The sequence below is a fragment of the Cygnus olor genome, chromosome Z, assembly GCF_009769625.2.
Source record: "Cygnus olor isolate bCygOlo1 chromosome Z, bCygOlo1.pri.v2, whole genome shotgun sequence".
Classification (NCBI taxonomy): Eukaryota; Metazoa; Chordata; class Aves; order Anseriformes; family Anatidae; genus Cygnus; species Cygnus olor.
This window is the reverse complement of record NC_049198.1, coordinates 21,159,086-21,171,580: the sequence shown is the minus strand read 5'-3', so window position 1 is coordinate 21,171,580 and position 12,495 is coordinate 21,159,086. Positions and strand designations below refer to the sequence as shown.

The window sequence follows — 12,495 nt, the reverse complement described above, 5'->3', positions numbered from 1 at the left end:
AAGGGAATGTTTGTAGATATGAGTGAAGATAAAGAGTAAGTATTGGGCAGCTACAGAAACTAAAAGGTGTATCTGGAGATAAGATTGTACTAAAACCAGTACAAAATACAACTTTCCTGAGCACAGTTGTCATTAGAGACCTAGTGTACATGAAGCAACAGTGTAACTGGAGGAATTATCTTCTGCCTACCCACTGTGTTGCAACCTTCTACTGACCTTCAGTCAGAATAAAATATTAAGAGCCAAAAAACAATCTGTAAGAAGAAAGCCAGCTTCTGTAATCTTATAAAAACATTCCTTTAAAAAAAAAAGAATAATTTGCTACATGAGCTCCATAGCCTAAAAAAGCACAACTAAAGATTTCATTAAGCAAAAATATTTATATAATGAAATTGAAATGCAAAATTTTTATACTGCATTTATTCACAAAGAAAAAAAATCTGAACTTTAATTCTCATTATTAAGTTTATATTTGGCAACAACTCAGGCAAAACTACTGCCTTTAATTTCAGTGTTGCTTGTCCAATACACTTTTAAACATTTAGGGAGTTTGAAAACCTCCTATGTAATTATTGACCAAACAATGGTAAAGCTAATAATGGAAACTTCAATTCTTGAAACTGGAAATCATCATTATGGCTGTAAGCAGAACAGGCAAATATATAACCCATACCAGTAAAACTCAGCAAATTTGGTGTTAGATTTTCAGTAACAATACTGGCAGCTGAAAAAAAAAAAAGCAAACAAGTTTTATTAGTAAAAGGCTCACCAAGAAGGGCGGACATGTTCTGAAATATTCTCAGGAGCTCAGGTGTAAGACAAGGACTATTCTCCAACGTCACTAACCTAAGAATAGATTAAATGAAATAATTCAGATGACTTATGAGTAACATTGACTAATCATTTTGACAGATGTGAAGCATTGCAACTTGAAGTAACCATGCACATGACCCACAAAAAACACGTAACAATTGCTTGAAGCATATTTCAAGTCCAGTATCAGTCCTTTACAATATACAGAATCATAGAATCATTAGGGTTGGAAAAGACCTCCAAGATCATCCTGTCCAACCATCCCCCTACTACCAATGTCACCTACTAAACCATGTCCCTAAGCACCACGTCCACCCTTTCCTTAAACACCCCCAGGGATGGTGACTCCACCACTTCCCTGGCCAACCTATTCTAATGCCTGATTGCTCTTTCTGAGAAAAAAAGACACATTAGTAGAGTCATCGGTTTTTCTAAGGTAGTAAAACAATGATATGCTACTGGTGGTTTTTGTTTGTTTGTTTTACAGGTGGGAGGGTTGTTGATTTAAAAAAAAAAAATAACGAAACCTCAAAAATGGAGCAGTGAGAAAGTTTAAGCATCTGACTTGGGGATCCTGGGCTGAACTCAGAGAAGATGGAAGATGGGAATATTGATGGTGTAAGGACCAGGTGTGCAGTGCTTCAAGAGCTACAGTAGGAGCTGGCTCAAATAGTTTTTAGAGTCCCAGACATTTCTGCCAGCTCCATTCAGGTATCTCCGATGCTCTACAACAACTTAAAATACCATATACATTCTTCAGCACAGACATCAGAACAACCACCTCAAGATCAGCATTAATAAATCATAGAATGGTTTTGGTCAGTAAGATAAAATATGAAAGTTCTGATCTGAAACCTTGTCTTAAATTTTGTGAAGATCTTGCAATTTAAAGTTGCTCCTCCCCACCAACAGCATTATAGATCTTAGTTTGTAACATAAAACAGATCATTTTCAGGTTAGGCGTTTGAATCACAGATACTTATTTACAATTTAGATCTAATGAATCTCTCACTGTTTTAAGACAATTTTAATATATTCCTATCCTATAGGAAAAAAATGTGTTGAATTTGTTTCAGGTTAAGCTTTCTCCCTTTATAGGAGGCAGTTAAAAATAGATCAGTGCCACTTCTTATTTTATGTTCAGTCACCAGAAAGCATGAGATAGCATGACACCCGAAAGATAACTTTTCCATTTTATTTCTTTTAAAACACACAATCTCTTCCAGCAACAAGCTCTGAGTATCAATGGGTTATTGTGCTCAAGTCAAGCATGTCAAATTGTTAGTTCAGCATGCACACTAAAGAGATTCTAGACTTTGTCTTGCTGTTTATTATCTAAACAAAGCCGTATGTTGCTACGAACTGCCTCAAAAAGGATTTCCTACTCAAGTAGTCACTTTCAGTTCTGTTTCTTTTACCAACATTCTAACATTACTTCTTAGAAAATGTCTAGTATAGATGATGTCAAGGTAAGATATCTAGAAAGCTTTTGTTATACTCCTTTTTTTTTCTTCTGAAGATATAAAAAGAAGAATTAAGTATTACATTTGATAAAGAATTTTCTTACCACAGCTCCAAACCGTCTTCCAGAAGATAGACATGCGGAGGCTGGGAAACATCTGTACTTAGCTGAATAACCGGAAGTAGAAAAGGATAGAGATTTTTGCTGTCTGCTCCCAGGCCCTGTAAGAGTAGATAAAAAAAATATGTAAAATGCTTCAAAAAAAAATTAAGCATTTCATGGATAGAACTGAAAAAGATCTATAATGCTGTTCTATTTATATACTGTAAACACGTATTTGAGAAATCAAACACTGAATCTGTTTCCATTTCATACAACATGAAGTTGCTTAGTTTGATATTTGAGCTCTCTCTCAACAAGTCTTGAGAAATTTATATAAACTTTTGGAGAATGAGCAGCTACCAATGGTCGGCAAGAACAGTACACATTCCTAAATAACATTCCCTGGTCATTCCATTTCTTGAAAAACTTACAGCTTTAACAAATACTAAATGATTACATGCTGAATAAATTATGCTAAAGATCAGAAAGGAATTACTTGGACATTACTACATCCTAAATCTTTTGACACATTCTAAGAACAGAAGGGTTTGATTTTGTTCCTAAACAAAGATTCACAGACTAATGATAAAGTTTTTTGTTTGTTTTTGAAGTGATTCATGAGTCATATACAAAGATGTCTTCCTTCCCAAGGATGTAAAATACATTTTTCTTTCATCAGTTAATAAAAAACAAAAACAATTTAAAAAATACACTCAAGATAACCATTGTTGAAGCTACTCAAATTAAAACTAACTTTACAAAGATTGGAATTCTTAAATTGGAAACTACTGGCCATTTTGCAATATTACTACAAGAGAGAACTAAGGCTAACTGAATGCAGCTTTTATATAATTACTAACATTTGTAAACTTACGTTTAAAACTATCTAATGTTTTTCAATTAAGGTTTTATTTTGTAGAATAATTTATTATTCCTATTGTTAAACAAATTTTGATTAAAAGAGAAACAACAGCAAAGAAAAAGAACCTTCCATAAACGTGTCTAAACTCTTTTGAGTTTGTTTTGGCCTACATAGTGGTCTGTAAGGAATTCCACAATTTATGCATTATGGAATTATTAATATTATTTTTTTTAAAGAACTAACCTCGCTTTTAAAAGAACAGTAACTTTTCTTTTAGTTGTAATGTATAACAGCTCCCTTTACACTTTCATTCCACTGTTAATGTTTTCATAGACCTCTAATAATATCGCTTTAGTCATGCCTTTCCCCAGGTTCAAGACTGCCTGCATATTCAGTCTTTTCCTGTATGGAAGCTGCCCTACATCCTAGAAGCCCTTCATAATCTTTGCTAATTCTACATTTATTTATTTATTTGGAGATACAGTATGAACTAGAGAAGGTGGGATACAACGCATATTAGGGAAGTGTTTAATAGCATTAATTCTGCAGGCAGTATATGGTTATAGATTGCTTTATTCTTTTTTTATATTAACTTACTGCATTTTATTTGTATTTTTTTCTGCCAAGAGCAGAGATATTTCTTGTTATTTCAGATTTAAGGATTTAGTTATACCTAGATCTTAGCATTGTCTTTGGATAAAGCAGCAAAGAATTTCTGTAATTTACTCATAGTAAGCCTATAGAAGAATTACAGAATTCATAGTACTATAGCACAGAAAAGCAGGAAAGAAAGGCAGATTACCATCAGGAATTCACCCCCCCCAAAAGGTCAAAACTTGTTTATTTGACTACAGATTACCAGCAACTGTCATTCTAGATATAACATTCCATACTGTAGCTATAAATGCTATATAGCAAAATCTAGCTATAAAAGTTGCCTAGATTTCTTGATCTCTGAGAACTGTAAGACAGTAAGTGAACAAAATTAACTAAATGAACAACTATGTACAAATGAAACCTAATGTTGATAAACACCACCAATATATTCTGGGCCAGGAAAAGTTTCCTACAACATGAAGAACTACAAAAAAATCTACAAAAATCTACAACAAAGTGGTCTGAGAATCATTGTATTCACCTTCATTCTCAGTATTACTATTTTTATGTTATTGCACTTAGAAGTTGCAATCATTAACAAAGGTAAGGTGACAGACCATGCTCAAAGAAATTTTAATAGCTCTGACAATACCATTTTAAAACATACATTGAGAAAGCCGAAATACTCAAGTATACTCGAAAAGAGACTTATAAGCGTGGATGAATTCTCAAAAGAAAATAAAAATTTGAAATACAAACACAAGTGTGTGTGATGCAAATCTGTTATATAACAAAGCAGGCAGCTCAAAGCTGCTATTATCTCTGCTCCGTATTACACATGAACAAAGCAGAAGAGAACAAAAGCTGAGAAAAAGTATATTTCCCATGTGCTACGTAATGTTGCAGAAATCATTGTAAGTGCACATTACAGGTATCATAGGTTATACAGTAAAAAGACAACAGTAAAAATGGTAACAGAAGGGTCAGAATGCTAAATAAACAAGATGACCCATAATTAGTTAATGCCAAAAAAACCCTTGAAAGACATTAAACCAAACAGTTAGGATTTAAATGATAAACATTTGATGATAGCCTGAATTAAAAGCCAAATTAAAAAAAAAAAAAAAACAGGCACCACTCTGAAGCTAGTTATGATGGCCTACTTCTCAGCCTATGATTTAGAAATGGCTCATTTTCCACATAAAGCCTGCAGCCAAAATAGGAATTTTGCATCCTTGAGAGCCGAATGAAACACAATGGGGAAACAGGCACACCTGCACTGCTGAAGTCTGAAGCACATACATTGTTTGTCGGAAGAGACTGACATTCCTAATGTCTTCTGGGATACAAAGGAAGCCAGAACAAGCTGCTTTACAGACACTAAAAGAGGTTCAATTCCAAGATTACAAAACTAAACTAAAATGCTCCAGAACACAAGCATATCTGCTTAAAGAACTGCTTTTCCTGAACAACCCTCTGGAAATCAAACAGTTGAATACTTAACATTACCTGTGGTTATCTTCATTCATAGCACTATGTTTTTGTAAGACTGAATGGCATTTAAAAATAGTCTTTAAAGCCAAAATATGTAAAGTATATCCAAATTTATCTATATAAATATTAACCCCACCCCCCCCAACACACACACACACTGAATATAAATATTAACCCCCCCCCCCGCCCAAACACACACACACTGAGAACCTGCAGACATGACTGATAAAAGTGAAGGAGACACTAGCAACATTTCTGTACTTTTGACACCTTACCTGAACAAGATGGATTAGGGTGGTTAGAATGGCACACCGTAGCATATTGTGCTCCTCGCTCTGTTTCCAAAGAAGTGGTAAATACTGAACCAAACATCCTACATATGGTCGTATCTGAAGTTCAAAACACAAATGTGTTTCTTAGTACATGAAAAAATGCCATTAATTTACCCCAAACATGATTTCTGACAGATTTAAGAGGTCTCCGTTAAACAGCATATTTCTTACTCTGTGACTGAAGTGATTTCTGACTGAACAGTGGTTTGAAAACAACATGCTACCTATGGTAACATTTGAGGTGACAAAAAAGCTTAAGTATTAAATAGAACATGAACAATAACTTAATAACTGAAGACGTTTCAATATCTGTATGATATGCGTCTGCACTACAACACAATTGCTGAATCCTTTCAGAAGACCAGAAGCAGTACCAGGAAAAAGGATCCTTAGAGACATAAACGTGGTTGCTGAATGCTATTTTACATGAAGTTTTCAAACATAGTAAGTTTCCAGAGCAGGACACTAATCTGAAGCTGTTACATCTACCATGATCATATTTCTGGAGAAAAAAAAAAAACAGGACTTCAAAGAACCACAAACTCTCAATTGCAAGCAAAATACCCATGATGCATTGCACATTTTAAGTGTATGTCTATTCTCTTGACATCTGTAACAGCAGGACTATAAACAAGCTAGAGTTTTGTTTTCTGTGCTTAAGACTTAAGAATTAAGCATTTATCAATCCCTAAAGATTATTTTAAATTTAAGAAGTTTTCCAAAATGGTGAAAAGTACAAAAAGCAAGAATAACAAAGTAAACTCAGATATAAATGTTCCAATGTAGATCAAAACTTAGACCTTTTTTTGAGAAGGAATGATATAAAATTTTAAATAGAAATAAGAAAATTGTCACTTCACACTGAATTCTAGTTCAAACTAAATGTTGTCAGCTCTGGGGAGAAAGACAGAATCACTACAGGGTTACGTCTACCCCGTGACAATGACAAGAATGAAAGAGCCCACGACAAGACACTGAACATAATTCTAAAACCTATATAAACCCTTTCAACCTCAATAATATTCACAGACAGTGTCATCTGAAAAGTTTCTCCCCTACTAAAAAGAAAGCACAAATAAAACCACACACCAACTGCTTTCTCCCAGAAACAAGAGTCAATAGCCAGATGCCAGCTTTTATCCAGTTATTATAAAACACCAAGTGTTCAGTTCAAAGACTGCAGAATTGCCATTCTCAGAGATATTCAAAATTCAGCTGGAGAGGGTCCTGAATAACCTCTGACATGCTGTGAGCTTGCAGTGTACCTCCGGATGGTTGTCTTAACCTAAATTTTTCTGTGATGCTCTACAGGGCCAAAACTTTAGTCTACCTTTTTCCTACAGTACTTAATGAATTAACCTTAACAGACTCATAAAGACTCTTACTGAACTTGCTTTTCCTGTTGCTTCCATGGCTGATATAAATACAAATGCAGGGAAATCTGCTGTCACGTTGATTTTTCCTACGATGGAAAATTAGGAGAGCTACATTTGGCTCTCAGACAGGATTACTTGTAGAAGGTGGAGAAACTACAAAGCATGCACTGTCTCTGACCTTAATAGAATAATACAGCAAAACAGAAAAGAGACAAAAGCAGTCAACAATTCATTTTTACACCTGCAAAAATATCATCTTTTAAGTTTAAACCAAACAATATACTTTAGCAGAAAGTTGGTAACTGCACGCAACTTTGTGTTAACTAGTGCTGTACAGGCAATCCTGACCCTTACCCATGCCAATGAGAAATAAATTTAACTGCATTCCCTGGGAATGTAAAGCATTTTGTCCCCAGAAATGTCTCTTAATATATAAGTTTTAATAAAGGTATAGGTCAGATGTAAGATGATACAATTAGAATACAAAATGGAAATAATGAAAATTGCAAGAAATGCATTAAAATAAGCAGAGGAATTCATTCTGTACTCCAAAGCGTGAGTGAATGCCAAAAATAAATAGTAATTTAAACAGTTATAGTAACAGAACAAGAACAATATTACACAAAAAGATAAATGAAAACTAAAAAGTAGATGACCAAATAAAGGAAATAATACAGGCACCTACCATAACAATAACCAGTCGACTAACCAATGCCATTTTTCTACTATTTTTGCAGAAGCCAAAAACAGTAAGTTCTCTGTGGTGTTAGTACAAAGCTAACACTGTCTGAATTCTAGAAGAAAAAATACCTGTACATTGACTCTTTCATTCACACATGACAGAACATGAAGAACATGCATTTTTGTGTCACATTCTGTTACTTCCTGAAGTAGTTGAAAGAGCAGTGTGAACATGGATTCCAGATACTAAAAGAAAAAAAAATAGGGATTAGACCATCAAAAATACTATCCAAGAATCATAGAACATCCTGAGTCGAAAGGAGCCCACAACATTCATTGACTCCAACTCCTGGCTCCACACTGTACCACCCGAAAATCAAACCCTATGTTTGAGAGTGTTGTCCAAACAGTGCTCAACCACCCTCTCGATGAAGAACCTTTTCCAATCAGTGATATGAATTGGCAGTTTTTCAGTATGCTTACAACCCCGAAAGATTAAGTGTCTTTCAAAGTTCATAAAGTGTGCAAAATGTTACTCTTTCATTTAGAAAAACGCACACTAGATGTCCACAGACTAACCAACATGATTCAGATATGTTCTTACGTAACAGTTGAAGTATGTAATCAATCTGAACACAGATAATTTTCATGTTTCAGATAGTATGAACATGATTTCACAAATAAAATTCTATGAAGCTGAAGGCCATCACTCCAGAAGGAACACTTTGCTAGGGTCAGAGCAAGAGTATGGTCTTCTAGCTCTTGGATCAGCAGGTAAGATTTAGATTTTGAACTTAAAAAGACATCTTAACCAATTCCAATGTTCAGAGTATAGATACACTCTGCATTTTGTTCCCTCCGCCCGAAGAGTTACAATTACACAGAGGTCATAATCCAATGAGGACAAACACCTGCTAAATTTAAATATCAAAATACATCTTTGCTGCATTTATAAGTAGCATTTTATTATTTACTCAATGCCAGCAATGATGACCAAGTTAAGAAACATCAAAATAGGAGAACAAATCCATGTTTTTAATGCACTATTTTAACCACATGTCTATGCTTACTACTGAAGCAACAGAATGCTGGAAAGTACTGTTTGAAACAGGTAAGAAGGAAACTATTCACTAACAACAGCATACATACTGTCTGAGCATGAAAAATCTTAGCATCTGGTAACACTCGGTATATATAGTACTAAACACCACAAGAAGAAATTGTAATAATCATAATAGAGAGGTCTTGAATTGTCTGTCTGAATATTGCAAATCAGCAACCTTAAGGGCAGCAACATGAATCTTCACATTCTGCCCTATGAAAAAATTAAAAATAAATGCACACACATACACACTGATTACTAAATAGCTTGGTTTAAGAAGAAATAGGACATGATGTTTTTTCCTGCCTTTCTCTATGGATATGCCAGCTCATGAGAATATATCCATATAAATGCTCTTACCGGTAAGAACTGATCAGTTCTGAACTCAAAGTCATCAACAGGTAAAAAGCCATTAAGGAAAATAATACACATTGCACAAGACTACAGTAAGCTAGTATTTTATGAATACATAACAATTATAATGTGAAAATGTTGGAAGTTAAAAGCTGCTTATTTTCCAGTAACATCTAATTTAGAATTAATCAAGTTTCTATGTTAGTAAAAGGATATTTAACTTCAGTGTTGTAGCAGTTTCAATACGAACCTAAAAGACAAAATATGCATAACACTTATGTCGATTAAACATTATCCTGATTATCAACATAGTATCTAAAAATATCAAACCAGCTATTTTAGTAATTGAATTGTTCTTTGTGTTCTGTCATCCTCTAAGAAATTTGGTTACGGAATCATAGAAACATAGAATCCTAGAATCATTTAGGTTGGAAAAGACCTCCGAGATCATCACGTCCAACCATTAACCTAGCATTGCCAAGTCTACTGACCACTGACCATGTCCCTAAGCACCACTTCTACCTGTCTTTTGAATACCTCCATGGATGGAGAAGCAACTATTTCCCCGGGCAGCCTTCTCCAATGCCTCACAACCCTTTCAGTGAAGAAATTTTTCCAAGTATCCAAGTTAAACCTCCTCTGGAACAACTTGAGGCCATTTCCTCTTGTCCTATCGCTTGCTGCATGGGAGAAGAGACTGACCCCACCTTGCTACAACCTCCTTTGAGGTAGTTGAAGAGAGCCATAGGGTCTCCAGATCCTCCTTTTCTCCAGGCTAAATAATCCCAGCTCTCTGAGCTGCTCCCCATAAGACTTATTCTCTAGACCCTTCACTAGCTTTGTTGCTCTTCTTTGGGCACACTCCAGCACCTTGATGTCCTTTTTGTAGTCAGGTGCCCAAAACTGAACACAGTATTTATTTGAGGTGCAGCCTCACCAGAGGCCAAGTTCGGGGAAGCAATCACTTCCCTAGTCCTGCTGGCTACACTATTTCTGATAAAGAAATTTGGTTAGTTCAACTCAAGACACGTTTTTGTTTGCTTTAATTTTAGTATCCTTTACAGTTAGTTTGGCATTGCCTGGAGAAACCACCTGGAAAAAATACTCAAGAAAAACCTTCACAAACGTCAAGAAAGAATTAAGCAAGATCTTTCTATCACAAGCATGTGAAAGAAATTGTCGCAACAGTGAAGGAGTTTAATTTGAGATTATCTCATGTCTTGCCGTCACCCAAAAAGCAAATAAATCAAACTCAAAAGGTAGCATGTTCTTCCCTGCTAGATATCGGGAAAGCACTAACTACGAAGTCATAATATTGGCAGGGAAATCCATCCTGCTTTTGCTAAAGCTGTCTGGAATCACAGAAATAACTGTTAGATTGCCAGTTAGTAATATTTAACAAACTAGCTAGGTTTTGGCAGTCTCGTTTGTTTTTTCTTTGTTTTGATTGTTGGGTAGATGCTAGGTCTGTTCAAAATAAAAAACACTAATACAGCTTCTCAACTTAACTTCACCTGCTGGTAAACTGAAATTGTTGATTGAAACCACAGAGTTGTGCTCAGATTAGCAACCAATGACTTTTATCACAATCTGTCAGCAGACAATAGCTATGTTGATGCTTAAATAATATTGTATACCAGATAGACTGTATCACAGAATATTCTTGTTTAATCTACAAAAAGTGTTCCTGAGTTAATAAATGATCTATCTCAAGATGCTTCACAACTTTGTTACAAAAACAGATGGTTGCTCTTGCCATTCATTTTCCCAGATTCATCACTTAGTGGACATCTTAAAGGTTGGCTTCGTGCCTGTGAACTTGTTTTCCAATATTTCCACAGACTCCCTCAAAACTTCCCAACAGATTATTTTCTGCACAACACAACAGACTTTGAAGTGTGATGTTATTGAGTTTCCAAGGTTTATATAAGGTACAGTATTCATGTTTCACCTGTGTTTATAGAAAATGTATAACCCAAAATATTTCTTATATTTACCACTAGGTCTTGGTCTTGAAGCAAGTTACGAATTGCCTCATACAACATAGGCCTCAAGTCTGATTTGAATTTAACTGAAATCCACTGTCCAATCAGCCAGATTACTCGTCGACGTATTGGTTTATACCTTTAAAAGAGGGGAAAAAATATCATACTCATTCATTATGTTTGCTGTTCTAAAATACTTTGATGAAAAAGAAATCTAACAATCAATACAAAAACAATATTCTGCAAGACAAGTATTAAAAAATTTTGTCAAGACCACCTTTCCAGAACTTTAATGTAGAATTTTTTTTTCCAAATCAAAATTCTTCACCAGAAGGCTTGGGAAACAAATTCATGTCTGAAAACAAACAAACAAACAACCAAAAAAAAACCACACAACTCTTCCTAAATGAATCTTGAAGATGTCAGAAACACAGTTTATTTTGCGTACGACACAGCAATAACTACTGCAAGCTCCTGCCTCCACAGGAATTTCATCCCAGGATATCACAAATGCCAACCAAATGGTATTATTAGGTGTCTTTCCTACTATAAATACAACTATATCACCTGTGGAAGATTTTTGTCAGTTTTTGCTTACGATATATGGGTAGATTGCATAAATGTACCACCATAAATATGCCAAAAACAGAATATGCTGCCAATACCACAGCAGCTTTAGAGATTGGTGCTCGGGCAGCATTACAGCAAAGGAATAAACATATATACAGGATCTCTAATTTTTTCCTATTTTTCTGACATTTAGCATAACCATTACAGTACTTGGCCACTGGCAGATAACAGAATGAATTTGTGATATTAAAAAAAAAAGACTAATGAGGAAAATAAAAAAAAAAAAAGCATCGGGGACACAGTTAAAGTAAATAATTAGAAGAGAAGTATACTCCAATGACAAGTACTTAACTTTCTTAAGTTTAGCAGGATCTTCCACTGTACATGAAATTTAACTGTATTTGTAAAGAAAATGTTTATAACTGCCATTTACAAATAAAAAAGTCAACTAGCAGCTCTCTATGGAAAGTCATTTACAACTTATAGCAGCTCTTCAGGGCATTAGCATACAAATTAGTTCATATTTCATTTCACCAGACTCAACTGTTATCTGAATTTCAAATAGAGAAGAAAAAATAGCTAGTTGTTTCAAAGGACATTAGTGTCACCACTAATGACTTTGAAGAGCACAGTAAGACGTATTCTGAGTCAAGGGGTGATTTGGAATTCACCTAATGAGGATAGCAGTAGAAAAGGATTTAGCGTTCTTCCCCCAAGGGAAAGGTGACAGCCTGAGGAAATAGGAGGAACACTGTCTTCCTACTC

The 12,495-nt window shown here is 34.9% G+C and overlaps 1 protein-coding gene across 10 annotated transcripts in view; it reads right to left on the bottom strand.

Annotated features, from left to right (window-relative positions):
• Positions 1-12,495, bottom strand: part of IPO11 (importin 11) — a 104,094-nt gene that overhangs the window by 52,324 nt on the left and 39,275 nt on the right. For all 10 annotated transcript variants that reach the window (XM_040542334.1, XM_040542325.1, XM_040542332.1 and 7 more), the window contains 7 exons: positions 11,173-11,299; positions 9,392-9,425; positions 9,182-9,222; positions 7,849-7,965; positions 5,606-5,719; positions 2,381-2,496; positions 770-846 (listed from right to left, as the gene is read on the bottom strand). In XM_040542334.1, coding sequence (XP_040398268.1) covers positions 770-846; positions 2,381-2,496; positions 5,606-5,719; positions 7,849-7,965; positions 9,182-9,222; positions 9,392-9,425; positions 11,173-11,299 — 626 coding nt within the window. The remainder of the gene's footprint in view (positions 1-769; positions 847-2,380; positions 2,497-5,605; positions 5,720-7,848; positions 7,966-9,181; positions 9,223-9,391; positions 9,426-11,172; positions 11,300-12,495) is intronic.